The 22,561-nt window shown below is 45.6% G+C and overlaps 1 protein-coding gene across 2 annotated transcripts; it reads right to left on the minus strand.

Moving 5' to 3' along the window:
- Positions 1–762: 762 nt before the first annotated feature.
- Positions 763–16,200, minus strand: ABCF1 (ATP binding cassette subfamily F member 1). Of its 2 annotated transcripts, none has more exons than XM_049653685.1 (25): positions 16,013–16,200; positions 11,126–11,172; positions 10,817–10,906; positions 10,575–10,701; positions 10,388–10,425; positions 10,195–10,302; positions 8,674–8,748; positions 8,476–8,592; positions 7,526–7,630; positions 6,836–6,958; positions 6,328–6,428; positions 6,149–6,234; positions 5,736–5,875; positions 5,502–5,650; positions 5,090–5,173; positions 4,771–4,895; positions 4,470–4,582; positions 4,179–4,350; positions 3,939–4,013; positions 3,776–3,846; positions 2,316–2,348; positions 2,065–2,233; positions 1,821–1,885; positions 1,662–1,734; positions 763–1,537 (listed from the first exon to the last, which is right to left on the minus strand). In XM_049653685.1, exons 1-25 carry the CDS (start codon positions 16,083–16,085, stop codon positions 1,371–1,373), a joined length of 2,526 nt encoding a protein of 841 aa, XP_049509642.1. In that variant the 5' UTR covers positions 16,086–16,200; the 3' UTR covers positions 763–1,370. The 2 variants fall into 2 exon arrangements, with proteins under 2 accessions (XP_049509642.1, XP_049509641.1); XM_049653684.1 differs by having other exon boundaries at positions 10,575–10,704; positions 16,013–16,197.
- Between the last annotated feature and the right edge of the window lie 6,361 nt (positions 16,201–22,561).

The raw sequence follows: 22,561 nt of genomic DNA on the forward strand, positions 1-22,561 counted from the left end.
ATTCCATTCCATTCTATAGTCGACCTCACCCATCACCACCTAAAGTCACCAACCACCTGCCACTGGTTACTTTCCAAATCTACCTCTCCAATATAATAGTAAGAAAAATGGCCACACCAGCTACGCTTTCTCATTAACTCCCAAATAGTTTTTTCTTCTTTCCAGGCCTGAGATCTCTCTTTTCCTACATTCCAAAAATGACTCCCTATTTTCTCATTATTCAAATTCTTTTTATTTTTCAAGAGGCCCACCCTGAAGTGATCCTGTCTATCAAATAATCAAGTTCTGGATCATCTTTCCCTTTTATGAGCACATGGCAACTTATAGAATCTAGAGGACACACATTTGGCAATTAACCAAATCACCTTTACACTCATGTCTCATTTTCTAAAGTCTTCTGTAGCTAAACTATTGATGCAGGCAGACCTTGTCTTTTCCTTTTTGTACACTCCACAGTGCTGTATGAGATGTCAGTTACTTAAGAACTTTTCAGAGTATCAGTACTGTGGGGCCCTGACCACAGAGCAAAGCTTGGACAATGGGAGGCCCAAGAGTCCCAGATGGAAGGGATGAACCCCTTTCTATTCCTATCTGAAGGGTTGGAGAATCCTCAAACAGCAAGCACCATCTAAAATGCATAAGACTACAAATTAGATCCATCTGTATTAGTGGGGAAGCATGGATACTGAATGCTGCTAGCAATAAAGTGAATCAAAACTAAAAATAGTCCCAATGCCCATGAATCTCCAAACAGCGACAGGATGGCAACAACAACTTTCCTTTATTTCCTCCCCTTGTAAAGGGAGATTCAAGTTGAGGGGCAATTTTCTTGCCCCCAAGTCCCCAACTACAAAAAGACTGCAGGCACCAAGCTCTGGGCTGGGTAACAGCCTAGGCCTCACAACTTGCCTCCAGCACTGAGCTGCAGTAACTGTTTGTATCAGTAAGTCAGCATTAAATCCACCAGAAAAGAACAGCACCACTCAAAGACCAGGGGACCAGATAGGCCTGAAGCTTTCTGGTGGACCACAGGCAGGGTTCTTGGTGATGAAAGTCTCTAGACAACTGGCCACATAAGTTAGGCTAGATGGAGCCCACAACGATGAAAGTCATCTCTGTGTATATGGAGGAATGTCAAGGATAAGGCCAGCTCAGTTATCTGAAGAAAACTGTAACAGGCTAGTTTTTCAGAGAAAAGGAACCAAAGTGGTAACCTGGTCACATCAAGACCATGCTCTGCCTTCCTGTGCCTGAGTAGTTGCTGGGTCAGCTGCAGACCAGAGGCAGGCTTCCAAGCAGAGAAAGGGAGACAACAGGGGACTTCTAGGCCACACAAGCTTGTCTTTCAGGAGACTTCCAGGAAGGAAAACTCACTCTCGGGGTCTGTTGACCATGACTTCACCCAGAGCCTCCAACACCTCCCGCTTGTAGTCCTCAAAGTCACCATCGATCTGGCTTACACTCTGCTCCTCCACCACCCACAGCTGGCAGTTGGTTTCGGTGATGAGTCGGGCATCATGGCTGACGACGATCACAGCTTTGAAAAAAGATGTGAGAAGGGAGAGTAGGGACGAAGAAGGCAAAGACAAATGAGAACGTGAAGAACAAATGAGACAAATGAGAACCAGGAAAGGAGGAGGGTGCACCCTGAGCTGACTTACCACCCTTGTATTCATTGATGGCTTCCCCAAGAGCATCAATAGACTCAATGTCCAAGTTATTGGTGGGTTCATCCTATGGAAGAGACATTCCATGACCAAGTGTTACAATTCTTTTCATTACTGTCACCTTTACCCCCTCCCATAGTCCAGCTCACTCACCAAGATGAGGACATCGGGTTCCCGACAAGCCAGCTCAGCAAACACAACTCGGGCTTTTTGCCCACCTGTAGCAAAGGAAAAAGAGGGCCATCACACTTCACTGCCTTACGTTTCTGAAGATAAACTCTGAAGATGTGTGTGTGCAGAGATTCCCCAAGTCCTAGCTGTTCTTTTCTGACTCTAGGTATAGTCTGGAGGTGTGAAAATTGAGGAGGACACCTTCCCTAGCCCCCTACAGTGGTACCAGAGAGTTTGCAGATCTGGATGGTGTGGGCATGACTCTCAAGGCCAAAGCGGCCTAGGCACTTCCGGGCATCCTGGTAGGGCAGGTTGAAGCCCCGCTGCAGATATTCAGTGGGTGTCTCCTCCATGCGCAGCTGTTCTGCATACTGCTGGTTGAAGAAGCCAATTTTCTGCCCAAGAGAGGAAGGCAGTCTGTAAAAATCATACTTCCTCTATCAGGCTCTTCCTCCCTAATTCCCAAAGCCAACTTACCAACCGGTGGTTCTTTCTCATTTCTCCACGAGTCTGCAAGGAAAAAGCAAGTGGGAAGATAAGGGAATGGAGAGGAAGATGCTGCCCCTCCACATCCTCACTTTTCTTAAGGGGAGACAAATATCAGAATTGGGCTGGGAATCAGTCCATGCAAGAAGGGGAACCCAGATGTCCTCCCTAATGTGACAAAGGCACATCCAGGAAATGACAAGAGTACGGGGCAAAGGGGAGTGAGATGACAATAAAGGAGGGGACACAAAAAGCACAGATTCAGAACCAAGAGAGGGCTGACCACAACCAACACACACCCCCTTCCCACCCAGCAAGATCCACCAATGGCAACTTTTTCAGGGTTCTGCCTCACATGGGAGTTAAGAGACTGTGAGAGGATCTAAGAAAAAACACCTTGAGGTGTATGAAGAAATGGGCCCTTCTCAACATTTTCCTGGAGGGAGTAAAGATGGTTACAACCAATCAAAAGCACTGTATAGCAGTATGTTGTAAATCCTAAAAACAATTCTAGAAAGTTTATCCTAAAAAAAAAAACTACAGTCATGAACATGTACAATAATATTTACTGGAGCACTTGGGTTGCTCAGTTGGTTAAACACCTGACTTCGGCTCAGGTCATGATGTCACGATACATGAGTTTGAGTCCCGCATCAGGTGAGCTCAAGCCCCCCTTTGGATGAGCCCCACCTTCTCTCTCTCTCCCTCTCTCTGCCCATGGGATTCTCTTTCTCTTTCACTCTCTCTGCCCCTTGCTCACTTGCACCCTCTCAAAAAAAAAAAAAAAAGTTTACTATAGGATTGACCTTCAGTGAAAAACCAGAAAAAAATCTAAACGACTGTGATCAAATAAACTATAAATCCACAAGAAACAAATGTACACAGGTAATTATTGGCATGGAAAAATACTTGATGTGTATTATCTGAGAACTGGCTATGAAACAATTCATCTGAGAACCCACTTTTGTTAAAAAAAAATTATATGCACATTTGCAGAGAAGAAAAAGAGAAAGTAATCCATCTAAATTAATACTGGTTATCTCCAGACTTTTCTGACTCCTGCAATTTCTTTTTTTCTTAAGTTTTTTATTTTTGAGAGAGAGGGAGAGGGCAGAGAGGGAGACAGAATCCCAAGCAGGTTCCCTGCTGTCAGTACAGAGCCCAACATGGGGCTCGATCCCAGGAACCGTGAGATTATAACCTGAGTGGAGATCAAGAGTCAGAGGCTTAACCAGATGAGTCACCCAGGTGCCCCTAGTCCAACCCTTCTCCTGGCTCTCTCCCCTGATCTACAGTGTTCTCCTCTCTAGCACCTCTGAGGAAAAGGAAACATCTACGATGAATTCTGTATTTAAATCTCCAGCACAGAGGGGGCTCCTTGATTCTAGCATTTGGTGAACAGCTGCCTTTTCACACTCGTCATGCTCTCTGGTCCTGGCACCAGGACTTACTGGTGTCAGCTTGCCCGTCAACAACAGAAGCAGGGTGCTCTTCCCCACACCGTTAGGGCCCACGATGCAGACTGCAAGGAGGAAGACAGGTGGTCAAAGAGGTCCTCAGAAACTGTCCCTGTAGCCCTGCTTCACGTCCCCAAACCACTTGACACCAACTCACTCCTTGAATCCATGTCAATGCCAAAATCCAGGTTCTTAAAGAGTGGTTTCTGCCCCTCATAGCCAAACGTCACACCTGAGAATCAGGAAAAGAAGTGATATACTTTCTTTTCAGAATCACTCTGAAGGTGTCCTAAAGTCCTTTCCTGGCCTTGGAGAAAAGGAATGGATCCCACGCTGGGTGGAAGACGTGGGGTGCACACACTTCCGCCCTGCGTTGGTGGGGTCTGCAGCTGCTCACCATGCAGACCCAGCACAGGAGGGCTGAGCGGTGGGGGATTAGGGAAAGTAAAGCGCACAGTGTACTCCTTGGGGCGCTTCAGGAGCTCAGGGGCCTCTTGCGATTCCTCATCTTGGTTTTTCCGCCGGCATTTCTGCTGCTTTCGAGTCAGGGCTTCCTTTGTCTGCTTTTCCTGGAGAGGAAGGGGAAAAGGAGAAATTCACACCCTTCACAGCAGTCCTTGAAATGGAGAGCAGTGTCACAGAGTTCCCTCTTTCTCCATATTGAGAGAAAAACCCCCCAGGTGCTTACTGCCTGCTTGGTGGACTTGCCACCTGCCTTTAGCTCCTTCAGCTTCTTCTCCTGCTTCTCATACTGCTTCAGCAGTTCTTTCTGCTTCTGCTGATACATCTTCTTGAAGGTCACTGAGGCAGAAAAGGAGGATGGGCAACAACGGTTGTCTTCCTCCCCAGCAGAGGGACAACCAGAACTGGTGAGGACAGAGTTGGGCATCACTGTCTAGACTCTTTTAAGATTTAGCTAATCATTGCATCCCTATGGGTCTTCCCTCCAAGGCCTCGTCTCTTTCCTCCCCCCAACAAATGATCCTTACTGTAATTGCCCCGATAGTAATGGAGCCGCTGGGCATCGAGATGAATAATATCGGTGCAGACATCATCCAGAAAGCCCTGGTCATGGGAAACGATGAGCAATGTCTTCCGCCAGCCCTGGAGGTAGCTGGGTTTTAGAAGAGTGTGGACAGGTCACAATGGTCAGTTTAGGGTTAAGTCAGGGAAACAGACTGACAAAACAGGGAGGAAAAGAGAAAGGGGCTGGATAGAGTGCTGTCAAGGACAGAGTGTAAACAGCTAGAGGAGACAAGGACAGAATGACAACCAATGACGCAAAGACTGCAGTCAAAGGTGACGCACTTATTGAGCCAGATGACAGCATTGAGGTCCAGGTGGTTGGTAGGTTCATCCAACATCAGCAGCGTGGGCTCCATGAACAATGCCCTAGAAGGTGAGGCAGCAGAATGTAGGGTCAGGGGTAGGAAGATTCTTGCTCAGAGAACTCCACAGAAGCCTCTGGCAGGTGAGACCATGAACACTCCTTCCATATCTCTCCTCAGAGAGCAGGAGATGTTGAAAAGATTATGCCCCCAGGTAGGGACGAAAGATCTTGAGTCTGGCAATGCAGACAATACAGGAAGGAGCAGGAAGACTTGAAACTCCCTACTGGCCTTAGAAGAACAGGAAGAAGAGAAAGCCCCGCCCCCCGCCACCCCCACCCATGCGTGGATTGATGCTGCAAAGGGGAAAGGCAGGGAGGTGGGTGGCCCACCTGGCCAGGGAGACACGCATGCGCCAGCCCCCAGAGAACTTCTGTGTGGGCCGATTCTGCATTTCAGGGTCAAAGCCCAGACCAGCTAGGATCCGCCGGGCTTTGGCCTCTGCAGCTGCCGCCCCAGTCGCCCGCAATTCCTCATATACCTGGAGGAGGGAGAAGAGGACACATGTCCAAAGGTTCCAGGAACCCCCAACTCTTAGCCCATGTCCCCTGCGCCATCTCCTCTACCTTCTCTAGCCTCTCAGCAGCTGCATCATCTCCCTGCTCCAGCTGCCCCTGGAGCCGTCGCTCCTCTTCCAACAGTTTCAATCGCTTGGTGTCGGCCCGAAGAACAGCCTGCACAGCTGGTGTCTCATCTGCTACCACCTCTGGGGGGTCAGGGGAGAAAAGGCCAGTTGCCCTGAGGGCCAAGTCTCCCATTCCTTCTTTTCTTCAGCTAAATTTCAGGTTTGTCTGACCTTGCCCAATTCTTTGTACTTATTCCAAAGAAATTTTCTCAAGTCTTTACTTAGCATCCATCTCCCAGTCCCCAATCTTACCTTAGAACCTTTCCCACTCCATAACCACAATTTCTTCTGTTCTTGGTTGACTCTTCTACCCCAACTGCCCACCCCTCAGGCCCATCCCACCACTGGCCTCACCCTGCTCACACAGCAGCACGTCAATGTTGGGAGGTATGCTCAAGGCCCGGTTGGCAATGTGCTTGAGGAGAGTAGTCTTGCCCTTGCTGGGGAACGAGAACTATTAAGACCAGGCCATCCCTGAAAAACCTTTTTTTTTCCAGCCCCTCCCCTTTTATAGCTCCAGCCCTTCTCCTCACCCGTTGGGTCCCACTAGCCCATAGCGGCGGCCAGCTACAATGTACAAGTCTGCGTTGACAAATAACTCCTTGCCGTGGGCCGAGATGCTGAACTTCTCCAGCTGCAGTTGTCAGGGAAGCAGTGGCAGAAGAAAGAAAAGCACATGAGAACCCTCCTCTTTCAGACAACTTTCTCCCTGCTGGGAAGCCTCTGACAAAACAGATAGCTCCAGCATGACCCTCTTCACCATGCTGGTCCACTTCCTGTCCACAGCTTTGAAGGAGAGTCTCCCAAATTCTAAATGAGTCCAGCCAATCCCACCCTTCCTGCCCCCCAAGGGTGGACCCCTCTAGTTGTGTTGGTTTTCCTATCTTCTCACTGAAGCTGGCAGAAGTCAAGGTATGGAAAACACCTCCAAGCTTTCTTCCAATATACCACTCATACCTGGCTTCCTCGGCTGCCATGGCCACTCGGAAAGGTGGCACTTCCTTGAGTAAACTGGTTGGGAGGGAGCCTCTCAGACCTTACCTTAATGTCAGATGCATTTTCTAACATGGCTTGGCGGGAGGACACCTCTGCTTGGGACACAGAGAAATCATTTTCAGCAGCATTGGCTGCTTTTAATGAAGCCACCTGGCGCTCATACTCCATCTGAGAAAGAAGGAAAGCCCACATGAGGCCACTGTCTGCCAGTTACCCATCACAACACAGCCACACGTCATCAGACACCAAAAAAAAGGTCCACAAAATACATCTGTTTCTTTATTCCAACTGTTGTTCTTGCAGTAACCTCAAAAGCTCCCTTTTGCCCCAATTCAGATGTCCCCTAGTTTAAAAAAAAAATTTTTTTTGAAGATTTTATGAAATCTGTACACCCAATGTGGGGCTGGAACTCGATCAAGAGTTGCATGCTCCACCTACTGAGCCAGCCAGGAGTCCAACTGAAATATTAAAAAAGTCAAACGCGGGGCGCCTGGGTGGCTCAGTCAGTTGAGTGTCCGACTTAGGCTCAGGTCATGATCTCAGTCTGTGGGTTCGAGCCCCACGTCAGGCTCTGTGCTGACAGCTCAGAGCCTGGAGCCTGTTTCAGATTCTGTGTCTCCCTCTTTCTCTGACCCTCCCCTGTTCATGCTCTCTCTCTGTCTCAAAAATAAATAAATGTTAAAAAAAAAAAAAAAAAAAAAAGTCAAACGCTCCTAATTCTGACCGAGATCTTACTTGTTTCTTTAGCTTTTTCTTCTCCTTTTTGCTAAGGTGCACATAAGGATCATCAGCCTTAGACTCCCCTTCTTCTTCCTCCTCTTCTCCTTCTTCCTCTGAACCCTGTGAGAACGAGATGATGAAAAACAAGAGACCCCTTCTAGAACTCAGATTTCATGTCATTCACCCAGCCCCACAGTTAGCTCGTTCCTTTCCCAGAGTCCTGAAATTTCTTGGTGGGTCCTCTCACTCTCTCACACACACTCCTGGGCTCCCTGGGGTCCTTCACCCACTTCTGTGTCAGGAATGACAGAAGACAAATAGTATGAATGTGTATGTACAAAGTATAACAGTTCTACCCACCTACAAACAAAACTGCCCATACCACTGAGGAGGAAATAAATGAAACAGCTTTTACTCATGTATCAAATGAGTTTCTGTAGCTTACATGTTAACATGCAAAGAAAACGTCCAGAAACCCTAACATACAGCACTAAGAAATCTAACAGAATCCAGAATTAGAACGTTCTAGAGGTGGAAAGACTGCAGAGATCACTAGATCATACAGATAACCGTGCCCTGAGAAGGTGGAAAGGTCACACAGGTGGTGAGTGGCAGAGCCAGAACCCAGATCATCTGAGGCTACCACCAGGGTCCCTTCCTCTCTGAATCAAGAGCTAAATGGTTTATGGGCCAAATCTCACCTGATGCCTATTTTTATACAGCCCAAGCGCTAAGAATGGTTTTACATTTTCAAAGAATTTTTTTAAAAAACAGGAATATGCATCAGAGATTGTATGTGGTCCACAAAACCAAAAATATTTACTATGTGGCCCTTTACAAAAGCCTGCTAATTCCTGCTCTGGGTAGTAATGCCACCCCCAGATCCTGCTCCCCTCCCCCAACCAAGAGCCACAGAAGGCCAGTCCCTCAGCCAATCTTCCTTCCCCCAACACCAAAATACACACCTGCTCTGCCTTCATGGTCTTCTCCCTCCCTTGTCTGGGTGGCTCCTTTTCTTTTGTTATTTCTTCTTCTTCATCCTCCTCCTCTTCATTGTCCAGAGCAGCAAATTTATTTTGAGGCTAACAGGGAAAAAACAACAGAGCTGATGAAATGTTCTAATTCCTGAGACCCAGCACCTCCTCCTGCCAATACTCCCTCACCTTGGTCTTCCCCTTTGACTTCTCTTCCTTTCCCTTTCTGCCCTTCAGCCCAGGCTGTTGTTCCTCAGATACAGCCTGGAGAACACACACACACACAGAAAATTAATTTGTTAACTTATTTATCAAGCATTTCTAGGGAGTCTAGAACTAGGAGCTAACTATACTGAGTGCTCCTCAGAAAACAAATGAGACCTAGGAAAACCCTAGTTTCTACCTTGAGGTGAAACAGTGAAAAAATAGCTAGATGATGTCAGCAAAGCTAAGGGAACACGAGTCAGGAAAACGAACATGGGTGGGGTGGCACTAGCACTGGAGGGCTTCCTCGAGAGGGCACATCTTGAGAGGAAAAAATGGACTTGAGCTTAGAGAGAGCATTCTAAGGAAAAGGGAAGACACAACATAAAGAAAAAAGAAAGGCTTTGGGGTGCGTGTCTGGTTCAGCTGGTGGAGTACACGACTCTTGATGTTGGGGTCATGGGTTCAATCAAACTCTATGTTGGGGTAGTGCTTAAAAGGGTGGGGGGGCGGGGAACCTGGCTGGCTCAGTCAGTACAGCATGCAAGTCTTGATCTTGGGGTTAAGTCTGAGCCCCAAGTTGGATGTGAAGATTACTTAAAAAACAAACAAAACCACAAATACTTCAACACAGGCATAAAACTGAATGCCAAGGTGTGAACAGGCTAATTTGAAACATATACACAGAAGAATCCCAAGTAACCTTGCAAAAGGGGTCCGAGTGGAAAAGCAAAAACTTGAGGCCCTTTGCTTTAGATTTTGAGTCTAATCTGGGGTGCCTGGGGTGGCTCAGTCAGTTAAACGTCCAGCTTCGGCTTGGGTCATGAGCTCGAAGTTTGTGAATTGAAGCCCCACATCAGGCTCTCTGCTGTCAGTGCAGAGCTTGCTTTAGATCCTCTGTCCCCCTTTCTCTGCCCCTCCCCTGCTCACATACATTCTTTCTCAAATAAACGTTAAAAAAAAAAAAAAAAAAAAAGATGATTTTGATAGTGTGAGACCTAAAAGAACTAGTTTTTTGTTTTTTTTTTTTAATTTTTTAATGTTTATTTTTGAGAAAGAGAGTGTGAGCAAGGGAAGGGCAGAGAGAGGGAGAGAGAGAGACAGACAGACAGACAGACAGACAAACAGAGAATATGGAGCAGGCTCCAGGCTCCGAGCTGTTAGCACAGAACCCGACACGGGACTCGAACCCACAAACCATGAGATCATGACCTGAGCCAAAGTTGGACTCTCAACTGACCGAGCCACCCAGGCACCCCTAAAAGAACTAGTTTAAAAGCAGGAAATGGGGAGTGTGGCTTGCTCAATCAGTGACACATGTGACTCTTGATCTCAGGATTGTGAGTTCGAGCCCACACTGGGTATAGAGATTACTTAAAATCTTAAAAGGAATTAAAGTTAAAAAATTAAAAAAATAAAAGCAGGAAAAAAAGCAGGGGAATTACCACACCATGGCCAGAAGGTGCTACATGGGGTGGGAGTGACCAGTAGAGTGGCCACTTTCACCTTATTAAACCGATTCTTTTCCAACTTGGCAGGCTTGGGAGGATGTTTTTCTTCCTCCTCCTCATCCTCACTTTGATCCTGAATCAGGGCTGCAAAAACATTACCACCCTAGAGAATGAAAGGGCCAGAGAAATCAGTGGGATGGTCAAGTTTGCCGCCCTGGGGTCTCTTGTTTATCACACAGATGGCTTACCTTGGTTTTCTTCCCTCCTCGGGGTATTGGGGCAGGTACTGAAATGACACGACAGTTGGGAAGATGAAGTAGGAAAAATTATAATGTCTGGTTACTCAATCTAATCCAACTCAAAATCAAGAAATGAGGCACTTTATTATTCATGACTCAGGGATTCTGGGAACCCATTTCCCCTCAGGTCATTTACCCTCATCCTCCTCATCACTGGCTGGTACTGAGAGCTTCTTAAGACGCTCCATGAGCTCTTTCTCTTCTCCATCATCGTCCACGTCCTTCTTCCGCCGGCCTTTTCGGGTGTCTCGTTTCTTTTTTTGCTGCTGAAAGGAAAAGAGAGTAAGACAACGAAGCCCAGGCCCCTCTCTGCTGCACAGAGAGTTCCCCACTAACCGACTGAACCAACGTGGGCTGGACCCCCTGACACTTGAGAACCTGCTGTTGCTGTTGCGGCTGCTCCTTCTCCTTGAGCACTTTCTCTTCTTCCCCAGCCTGTTTATCTTCTACTGCCAGTTCCTCAAAGAACTGTAAAAGGAGTTAAGAGATAGGTAAATGTGGCTCAGAGACCAACCAAGTCCTTCTCTGCCACACACAGGCCCACTGAACCTCCAGTCCACCCTCACCTTGCTTCCTTTCTTGAAAAGATCTTTCCTCCTCCCTTGGACCCCCTGCCTCCTTCACATGGGCTTATTTTGATTGGAAACACCCACTGTCATTTCTCATCCACAACCCTCATTTACTCACCGTCTTTTTGGTCTTTTTGTCCTTCTTCCCTTTCTTCACCACTTTGTCTAGAAGGTTAAGCAGACACTGTGAATGCTTATCTACAAATTCCAAAGCAGCCTGACCTCCCCTGCAAAGCCCTCAGCGGCTCCATCCTATTTTACTACTTTCTATCGTTCCTTAGGCATTTGCACTGTCCCAACTGTGCCTTGGTCTAGAGTGGCAGTGGAAGGGAGAAGTAGAATTTATAGAGTGAAGACAGAAGTGGGAAGACACAGTACTCAGAGAGGACTCCTACATTTTCTTTTTTTTTTTAAGATTTTATTTTTAAGTAATCTCAATACTCAACATGGGGCTCAAGCCCACAACCCAAAGAGTCCCATGCTCCTCCAACTGAGCCAGCCAGGTGCCCCAAAGACTCCTATGTTTTTAGCTGGGCAAAATTAGTTGGGATAGTGGTACCATTTATTAACTCAGGACATACTGGAAGAGAAGGTCCTCTCTAAAAGGACAAAGATAGTATAAATTTGGTTTGCCATATGTCATTTGTGAAAAGCTGCAGACTGTGTAAACGGAGCTGTCTGGTAAATAAATGAACATCTGGGTCTATGCCCCACCTGGTCTGCTCAAATAACATTCTAGCACAAATCACACTGTTATATTTAACTGTTTGTACATTAGTCTTTCAACCCAGAGAGCAACCTGACAGACTGTTTAGCTTGCGTTCCCATGGAACAAAGTAGGAAGTCTTATATAAAACCTGACTGACTGAACAAATTCCAGCTCCTCCCCTCTATCCAACCCTGTTTCCCTGAAGGCAGGGGACTATGTCTAACTCCCTCTCTCCCTGCCCCCATGAGAATGGGAGGCAGCCAGCAGCTTTATGATTTCTCTTCCTGTCCAGGCCTACCCACTATCACATTCCCCTTCAAATCATCCTATCCATCCACTGCTTTCCAATTCTATCCAGAAACACTTCTGTAATCTTAGTTTAAAAAAAAAAAAAAAAAAAAAAAAATCAGGGGCACCTGGGTGGCTCAGTCAGTTAACTATCCAACTTTTGATTTTGGTTCAGGTCATGATCTCGCGGTTTGAGGGTTTGAGCCCTGCATCGTGCTCTGCCCTGAGAGTACAGAGTGTGCTTGGGATTTTCTTTCTTTCTCTCTCTGCCCCTCCCCTGCTTTCTCTCTCAAAAATAAATAAAAATTAAAATATATATATATCAGTGGCTTTCTGCTACCTACATTAAGTATTTTTCATTAAAAAAAGTTTTTTTAAATTTATTTAGTGCGAGTGGGGGAGGGGCAGAGAGAGGACAGAGAGAATCCCAAACAGGCTACGTGCTGTAAGCAGAGACTGACATGGGGCTTGACCTCACAAAACCACAAGATCATGCCCTGAGCTGAAACCAAGAATTGGACATTTAACCGACTGAGCCACCCAGGTCTCCCTATTTTTCATTTTTTTTAAAAAGTAGGTTTGGGGCGCCTGGGTGGCGCAGTCGGTTAAGCGTCAGACTTCAGCCAGGTCACGATCTCGCGGTCCGTGAGTCCGAGCCCCGCGTCAGGCTCTGGGCTGATGGCTCGGAGCCTGGAGCCTGTTTCCGATTCTGTGTCTCCCTCTCTCTCTGCCCCTCCCCCGTTCATGCTCTGTCTCTCTCTGTCCCAAAAATAAATAAAAAACGTTGGGAAAAAAAATTAAAAAAAAAAAAAAAAAAAAAAAGTAGGCTCCTAGGCTCCACACCCAATGTGGGGCTTGAACTCGTGGGGCACCAAGTGTGGAGCCTGCTTGGGATTCTCTCTGCCCCTGCCCCTCCCCCTGTGCCCCCATGCACATGCATCCTCTCTCTCTCACACAAAACATTAAAAAGTCACATGCTTTACTAAGTACTTTTAAATTAGAATTCCACATAGTCTGTAATAACCAATTATTGAGGAAAGTTTTACTGACCACCCATATGCCCAAAACTGGAGTTATCAAAGAACAATCCCTATAACTTAAGACTTTACAGATTAAAAGGGTCCTATTCTATCTTTTCTGCTATATCTCTGTTTTCCTACCCACACCTATGTTCTGGACACTGACCTGTTATTGCCCCCTGATTAAGTCTCAGGCATATGTAGGTCTGTCTTTGCTTAATCTGTATCTTCCAACCAGAACACATTTCATCAAAATTTGATCCCCCGTATTGGGTGAATAGTGTCAATGAATTGGAAAGATGTGCAGGAGAAATAATGAAAGGCTTTATATGCTATTCCAGAGAGTTTAATCCTAAAGACATTAGGAGGGAGGACCCACTGCAGTACAGAGGAAGGAATGGCATGATCAGCTCACCTTGACAACACTGAGGAGTGACTCCTCCCAGGTATTAATCTCTCCCCAAGGACTAACACAACGCAACCATCTCTCCCTTCCAATTTTAATTCTCTTTTGAACTTTAAACCTCACTTTGATCCTCCTAACCATAGAAAGGAAAATCCTATGCACAGGTTCAAGTGCGACAAGGTATGATCACCAAGGAAGAGGAAAAAGCTAAGTACCGCTAAAGCAATGCGGTATCCTGCATCGCTCCTCCCCTAATAGACCCTCCCCTTCAGCACACAACTTAAACTAACTTGAAAGCCTAAGAACACTTCCTTACTATCTCTTCCCCCAATTACTGCTTTCTACTGTGGTCTCCACAGGTTCACACTAGCTCTGCTTCCTCATTTCCCATTCCTTTTTGAGCATACTCTGATCTGATTTGGGTATCATCTCCTAATGACTACTACCTTTGCCAAAGTTGCCACTGTCCCCTTAGTTGCTCAACCCAAGAAGAATTTTTTTAGTCCTGATTTTGCTGACTTCTCTGCAATATTCCATGCTACCACCTCCTCATCCTCTGCTTCCCTCCTGTCATGACTTAATTTCAGGGATCCTGTTGGCTCCTGGTTTGCCTTCAGTTTCTCTGGCTGCTCACCTTTCTCAGTCTCATCTCCTCTACCTCCTTCCTTACCTTCCCTTAATTGTTGAGGATCTTTTGGGTTCCTGTCTTCTGTCCTCTTTTGGCTTCAATCTGCATACTCTCTCAGGGGACTCCTCTGAATTCAACGTTTCAACAACACTTGCTTGTGTGTTTACTTCTAGCCTAGATCTCTTCCTGCCATCTCCTCTTAGAAGTTCCCCAGGAATCCCCAACTTGACATTCATAAAGCTGACCTTATCTCTTCCCACTCCCAACCCTACAGCCCATTTCTGATCTCAAACAATAGTACACTACCCTTTGAGTTACTTAAGTGAGTGTCATCCTTAATTCTTCTCCCTTCATTCAGTCTGTTCTCAGACCTGCTCAATGCCATTTCCTTAGTAACTCTTTAATATTCACTGTCTTGGCTTACCCTGGTACTGCTTCTCACCTAGATCATTGCCAGCACCTCTTACATAGTAGCCCTGCCTCCAATCTTGACCAATACAAGTCATTCTCCACTGCTCAGTGTTGTCAGGATGAGCTGATCACACCATGCCTTATGCACTTCAATTAGTCCTAATGTCTTCAGAATTAAAGTCTTTGGAATACCGTGTAAAGCGTTCCATTATTTGTCTCCTGCACACCTTTCCAACCCCATTACATTAGTCACCCAATATGGGGAATGGCCAGGCTCACCTACGTCTTTACCTTTGCACAAATTTCTTCCTCTGCTTGGAATGCTCTTCCCCTTGCTAACTCATACTGATTCTTTCAGAATCAACTCAGCTGCCACGTATTTCTGGGAGGCTTTGCTGACATTCCTACCCTAGCTGTCTGAGTAGATGCTTCTCCTCTCTTCTCTAGTCTCACAGCATTCTCAAGCATTCATCACTCTGTCAACCACTTTTGGATTCATGCTGTCCCCTCTACTAAACTGAGTGCCCCTTTGGGGCAAGTCTGATCTTTTGTCTCTACATTCTCAGTTTCTCTGCACAGTATCAGGTATACAGCAGGCATCCAAAAATCGCTTGTAAAATGAGTCACTGTGTATCTACTGTAATTATTTTATCTCCCCTTGAAGTGCCTTCAAATTTGGGAGGATGTCTTCATATTTTTTCTCCCTTCCCAAGACACAGTATAGGTGCTGCTTACTTAATTAAAAGCAGCTGTTTAACAAACATTCGCTGCTTTTTTTTTTTTAATTTTTTTTTTTTTTTAACATTTATTTTTGAGACAGAGAGAGACAGAGCATGAATGGGGGAGGGTCAGAGAGAGGGAGACACAGAATCCGAAACAGGCTCCAGACTCTGAGCTTTCAGCACAGAGCCCGACGCGGGGCGAGAACCCACGGACCGTGAGATCATGACCTGAGCCGAAGTCGGCCGTTTAACCGACTGAGCCACCCAGGCGCCCCCAAACATTCGCTGCTTTTAAGTAAACCTTAACCTTCACTGCAACACCCAGCAGCTACCCTGCACTCTTGCTCCAGATGAGTCTGATGCGTATTATGAAAGAACCCAGGGAGTCATCCTCTTGCTCCTGAGAGGGTGTGGGTGGGTGGATGTGTGACGTTTTATGTGTGCGTGAGCGCGCAGTGGGTGAGGTGTCGCACTGCTTGACAGATTCCCATGGAACGTGGAATACAGCGCGGTGGGGAAGATGTCCAAAAGGGAAGAAAAGAGGACTTTCTCTTTTCTACCCATCTCTTCCACGGTACCATACGCATTCCCTCGTTTCTTGCCAAATCCCACTGAAACTCGTGCGCGACAGCCAGACACCTTCACTCCCACCCCAAACTGGCGTGCTGGGTAAACTCTTTCCGGCCGGCCCCATTACACGCATGTGCAGTAGCCTCCCTCACGGCCCGGTCAGTTTCACAACCCGTGACCCCCCCCTCCTAAAATACGTGCGCTCTCTTCTTCCCTTTTCTATCTCGCTGGTTCCCTGCCTATCAGCCTCACCTGTGGGGCTCGTGCTCTCTCCATCCCCAATCCACTCGGGCTCCGGCGGCTGCTGCTTGGGTCCCTTCGGCATCTTGGTGGCAGTTACAGCTACTCTGGCGACCCCGGGCGGTATTTCCGCTTCCGGCAGCGTGGTGTCCCGAATGGGGCGGGCTCTCCACTTTGGCGCCACGGTCCGGCCCCTGGGCGGTGCACGTGCGCTCCGCGGCGTCATCTCGTGGGCATGCCAGCGGCGATGGGGCGGGGCCGGCGTCTGCTTGGCCCAGCAAAGTCAATAAAGCATTTATGGCTGTGTGTGAATGCTGCGGCAGTGAGTCCGCGACGTCTCGTGAATAAGTACTGAGCATAGTAATTTCGGATTGGTACGAAGGAGCAGAAGCATCCTTCTTTTTGTTTTTGTTTTTTAAGTGGTTAGGAGCAGAAAGACGTAGTCCATCTACTTGGGAAGAGGACGGGTGTTGAGTGTAGGGTTGTAAACTAGGAATTGTAGCCTAACAGAAATAACGGTGTGATAAAGCTTGGGGGCAGTTTGGGGGGCGGGGGGAAGTCACAGTTTTACTGGGATATAATTGGTGTATGATAAACGCACATACAATAAATTGACAGGCAATAAATTGCACTTTGATCAAGGTTTTTACATATATACACCCATTAAACTGCCACCACAATCAAGATTTGAGTTCTCTTAACCCTACCACTTAATAGGTGTGGGAGCAAGACGCTCCCATAGCTCTTTCAGCTCTCCTTAACCCATTATAATCATGCTCTTGTCCCTACCATTGCTTGAGTCCACTCTTCCCAAGGTCAACTGATAGGGGACCAATTCTCTGTCTTTATCATACTATGCTAGCAGCATTTGACACAGATGATCATTCCCACCTTCCTTTTTTTTCAGGGACACTGCTTTCTGCAGGTTTCCCTTCCATTTCAGAGGCTGCTCCCCTTCTCTCCTTTCCTGGCTTTTTTTCTTTTTTCTTTTTTTAAATGTTTATTTATTTTCAGAGAGACCGTGCATGAGAGCGTGCTCCAGAGGAGCAGAGAGAATCTCAAGCAGGCTCTGCGCTGTCAACGCAGAGCCTGACTCAGGCTCAATCTTGTGAATCGTGAGACCATGACCTGAGCCGAAATCAAAAGTTGGACACCTAACCAACTGGCTGAGCCACCCAGGTGCCCCTCTCATGGTTTCCCTTGAAGTCTAAATGTTTTGGGGCACATTCTTTGACATTTTTCTCTATCTAGACTTATCACCTATGTCTCATGACTTTACTATCCATAACTGATGAATATCCCTAAATGTCTCTTATTTTGACCCCAACTTCTGCTCTAAGCTCCAGGCTCACAAATCTAACTGCTTATTGGATATCCTCTCTGAGATCCCTAATAAATATCTCAAATTAGTATATACTAAACCGAGCTCTTGTTTTTACTCGTCAACTCTGTTTCTCTTCCAGGTTTTCCATCAAGAAATCGCACCACCTTTCATTTGGTTACTTGGGCCCAAACTTGAAAAGTCATTCTCTTTCTCAATTCCCCCTCATCATACTTCATTTCTTTAAAAAATATATTTATTGGGGTGCCGGGTGGCTCAGTTGGTTAAGCCTCCGACTTCGGCTCAGGTCATGATCTCACTGTTCGTGAGTTCAAGCCCTACATCAGGCTCTGTGCTGACAGCTCAGAGCCTGGAGCCTGCCTCGGATTCTGTGTCTCCTGCTCTCTGCCCCTCCCCCACCCACACTCTATCTTTCAGAAATAAACATTAAAAAATTTTAAATATATATTTGTATATATATATATATATATATATATATATATATATATACAGAGAGAGAGAGAGAGAGAGAGAGAGAGCACACACATGGTATATGCCAGGCTCTCTTTTAGGCTCCTGGGATCAGTGAATGAAATAAAGATCTCTGCTTACATTTCTAGCAGGGGAGATAATGCTAAGGAAAAAAGAAAATACAGGTCAAGGTAAAAAGTATCAGGAGGGCAGGGGTTATAGTACTAGAATGTTCATGAAGGCTCAGTGAGGTGAAATTCAAGCAAATTCTTGAAGAAGGTGAGATTTTTGGCTGTATGGATTTCCAGGAAAGGAGGCTTGCTGGGAGAAGGTATAGCTAGAGCAATGTTCTATAGCAGAAGTATACTTGGCATATATGAGGAGCAAACAGCAAGGAGGCCAGAGTGGCTGGAGCAATGTGAATAAGAAGTTGTTGGAGAGGCAAACAGAGAAGTAAAGCAGTGTCTGGATTGGGAAGGGTCTTGCAGGTCAAGAATTTGGCTTCTTGGAGTGCCTGGGTGGCTCAGTTGGTTAAGTGGCGGACTTCTGCTCGGGTCATGATCTCATGGTCCGTGAATTCGAGCCTCACCCTCACGTTGGGCTCTGTGCTGACAGCTCAGAGCCTGGAGCCTGCTTTGGGTTCTGTGTCTCTGTCTCTCTGCCTCTCCCCTGCTTGCACTTTGTCTCTCTCTCTCTCAAAAATAAATACGCTTAAAAAAATTAAAAATTTTTTTTTGCTTTTATTCTTGACTAAAATAGAAAGTCATTACAAGGTTTTGAGCAGAGCAGTGACATGACCTGGCCTACATATTAAAAGGATGACTTTGAAGGTCGAGCTGAGAATAAATTGTTCAACAGTTTATTCTCATAAACTGAGGGTCACAGGGTGGGGAGGAATGGCAGAAGCAGGGTGACATGTTAGGGGGTGTTGGTGACTCAGAGCAGGGCAATGGTATTGGAGGTGGAAAAAAGGACTGATTTCTGGATATGTTTGAAAAAGTGCCAGCAGGTTTTGTAATGCGTTGGATTTTGGATGTCAGGTGTGACAATAAATAAATAAATAAATAAATAAATAAATAAGAAAGACTCTAAGGTTTCTGGACTGAGTAAGTAGGAAGGTGGAGTTGCCATCAACTGAGACTTTAAGACATATCCCAAATCTGCCCACCTCTCTCCACCTTTACCCCAGACCAAGCCACCATCTCTTTTCCCTGGACCACCAATGTGGTCCCTAACTGGTGGCCCTGCTGTCATTCTCATTCTCTAGTCTATCTTCACACCTACATTAGTAGTAGTTTTAAAATGTAAATCAGTTGGGGCACCTGCGTGGCTGCAGCTCAGGTCATAATCTCATGGTTCATGAGTTTGAGCCCCATTTTCGGGCTCTGTGCTGACAGCTCAGAGCCTGGAGACTGCTTTGGATTCTGTGTCTCCCTGTCTCTCTGCCCCTCCCCTAGTCTCTCTCCTCTCTCTCTCAAAAATAAAACGTTAAAAAAAAATTAAATGTAAATCAGTTGTGGGGCACCTAGGTGGCTGTTGAGTCAGTTGAGCATCTGACTCTTTAAAAAAAAAATTTTTTTTTATTATGTTTCTTTATTTTTGAGAGTCAGAGAAGGACAGAGTGCGAGTGGGGAGGGGCAGAAAGCGAGGAAAACACAGAATCCGAAGTAAGCTCTAGGCTATGAGCTGTCAGCACAGAACCAGATGTGGGGCTCAAACTCTCAAACCGTGAGATCATGACCTGAGCTGAAGCCAGACTCAACCGACTAAGCCACCCAGATGCCCCAAGCATCTGACTCTTGATTTCACCTCAGATCACGATCTCTGGTTCAAGCCTGGAGCTGCTTGGGATTCTCTCTGCCCCTTCCCTGCTCTCGCGGGACTGACTTGCGCGTGCACGTGCACGCGCTCTCTCTCTCTCTCTCTCAAAAATAAACTTAAATGTAAATCAGCTGTTCAAACCCTCAGAATAAAATTCAAGTGCTTTGCCAAAGCCTACCAGGTTCTGTATGACTTGGCCCCTGTTGAACTTCCTGATCTCATCTCCCATAGTCTAGCCGTACTGGCCTTCTGTTTTACTTCAAACTCATTCCTGCCTCAGGGCTTTTGTGATGTTCCCAATGCTTGGAATGCACTTCCCTCAAATATTCATATGGTTGCTTTTTTATTCAATTTCAGCCTCTATTCACATCTTATCTCCTCTAAGAGGCCCTATTGTAGTATTGATTTATTCTCTTCCACCTGTCACTCTCCAGCCTCTTCCTTCACTTTTTCTTTAGAGCACTTATTACTTAAGATTATATTACACATGTACTTATTGTCTATCATCCTCAATAGGTTGTAAGCACCATATAGGTAGGAATTTTGTCTTTCTCATTTTTATATCCCCAGCCCCTAAACAATGCCTAGCCCAGAGTAGGCATTAAAGTATTTATTGAATGAATGTGAAACTTACATAAGACAGTAAGTATAAAAACTTGACATGGTACCTTGCACAGAGGAAGCAAAGAGAAGACGCTACACTCTGAGATCTCTCCTCAAACCTCTCTGGCCATCTCTCCTCAATCCCCTTGTCAGGTTCATCCTTGTCCTTATTTGGCCATCAAATGTCAGCCCTCCTCAAGGCTGTCAGGTTATCCTGAGCCCTCACTTCTTCCCATTTGACATTCTCCTCAGGTGATTTCAGCAACAGATTCTTCAGAGTTCTATCCCAACCACCATGTCTTGAGTAGCCCCCAACCATTATTCTCTATATAGTACCCCCAATCACAACCTGTAATTATTCATCTGTTCACTTTTGAGAAAAACAGCCCGACGATGGGATCCTAACAGCTAGGCCATGGAGCTCAGGTTGAACATAACCTCATAGAACACCAATGTCAGACAAGGTTACTGTGACTGTCATAAAGTAAGACAAAGTTTAGAATCTTTCTAAACACAAAGATAAGATCATTGTGCAAACCATAAATATTAAACAGCCCCCTCTCAGCTAAAATGAATGTTTTTTTTTGACCAGCCACAGCTTTAGCCATGTTTCATTCCTCCCTCCTTTTAGGTAAGATTAAGAAGTGCAATCATAGAATTGCCCTCACTTCCTGACAGCACCCAATCCACAACAATTTCATTTCCTTGAACCCTCCCTCCAAATCACCTAACACAAACCTTTAATTCTGTCATTCTTAACCCTCTTAGGGAGATGGTTTCTGCAGACGAAATAAATCCAACTGTTTAACCACAGGTGTGTTATGTTCCTCATGGTCTTTGGCTAGAGGGTATTGACACTTTGTCTTATTCTCTGTTGCATCCACAAATTTTAGCAGAGTGGCTGAGGACATTCATCCTGAAAGTCCAATTATTTTGCGTAATATGTAGCTGCCTGAATAAAGAGTACTTTTCCAAGCCTCAGTGGCAGCTAGGTATTGGCCACAAGACTGTTACGGCCAGTGGCACAAAGTTGAAGTTGTGTTAGCTTTAAGGAAATTTCCTCCAACACAGGTGGTATCCTCTGCCCTTCCTGGTCCATACTGAGTCTTGGAGCATGGATAAGCAAGCTAAAGCTTCACTTCCCAAACCATGAATAAAAGAATCTTGACTCAAGGAATTATGGAGCTGAAACCTGGAGGGATGGGTTCTGAATACCTGAGGACCTTGTGGTGGCATGATGCCTTGGACTACCTCTGAAGCTGTGAAACATAAACTTCTAAGACTAATTTTGTTCTGTTACAACTGAACTGAAAAGCTGATAAACTGGGCCATAGCAGGCACTTAATATTTAGGGAATAAATGTTTCTATGCGTATGGTTTAACTGCCACCTATATGCAAAAAACTCAGATATGCAGCATTTATGTCACTAGTTTTAATCTAAATACCAAACCTATATGTGCAAATACCTTTTTTATCTCTCTTCTTGGAAGTCTTAAAAGGAAGCTCACTAACTTCAAAAACAAATTAGCAGCATTATGCCTGTTTTCTTACCTTTTTTTAAAATGGTAGTTATGCAAACCAGAAAAACCTAACATACTAAAAACTAAAACCTAAAATACTTTCATTTTGATCTATTTTCAAATTACTTTTCTTCCATTCCAGTCCCCAAGTCTATACCATCATCACAACTCACCTGGACTACTGAAGTTCCCTTCGAAGGCATTTCCAAGCCTGGCCAGCTGTATATATTGAGTGGATCTTCTTGAAAAACTAATCTAATCCATTATACTCACCTGCCTAAAACTCTTCAAAGGCTTCGGTCTTAAGACCCAAATCTGTGTTCTGCAAGGTTCTGAGTGGTCTAGTTCCTCTTTCTTCTACCTCATCTCCTACTCTTCCCAACTCTAAGCAAACACCTTTGCTTAGACTTCACTCTCCCACCTCACTTCCTTCAGGGCTTGTGTAAAGGTCACCTTCCCAGTCTCCCTTTATTACATACTCCCTTTTCATCATGTCTTGCTTTTGACAAATGCAACCTTACACATGTTCATGATTTTATGACTAACGGTGTCCCCTATAAATTCATTGGTTTTGTCTCTGTTATTTCTAGTGCTTAGTGTATTGTCAGGCCCACAGTCACTCCACATATATTTGCTGAAAGACTGTTTTGTCATTACCACTCCCATAAACATCAAATCTACAAACATGGGTAAAGTCTTTAAAAATTACTCCACGGATACTTGGCCTTTCTTTTTTCCTATAAAATTTTACCCTTGAACGTAATACAGCCTGGTGTGTACTTGATGCTTATAGGTTAATGGGACCTCACTGGTTCCTTCAGATT

Source organism: Panthera uncia (assembly GCF_023721935.1).
Source record: "Panthera uncia isolate 11264 chromosome B2 unlocalized genomic scaffold, Puncia_PCG_1.0 HiC_scaffold_24, whole genome shotgun sequence".
NCBI classification, from domain to species: Eukaryota; Metazoa; Chordata; class Mammalia; order Carnivora; family Felidae; genus Panthera; species Panthera uncia.

Coding starts and splice junctions, on each gene's coding strand:
- ABCF1 (XM_049653684.1), bottom strand. CDS start 16,085: ATGCCGAAGGGACCCAAGCAGCAGCCGCCGGAGCCCGAGTGGATTGGG. Junction 8,749..10,194: donor AAAAGAATCGGTTTAATAAG/GTGAAAGTGGCC, acceptor TGTGTTCTCCAG/GCTGTATCTGAGGAACAACA. Junction 6,959..7,525: donor AGAAAAAGCTAAAGAAACAA/GTAAGATCTCGG, acceptor CTTCTTTCTCAG/ATGGAGTATGAGCGCCAGGT.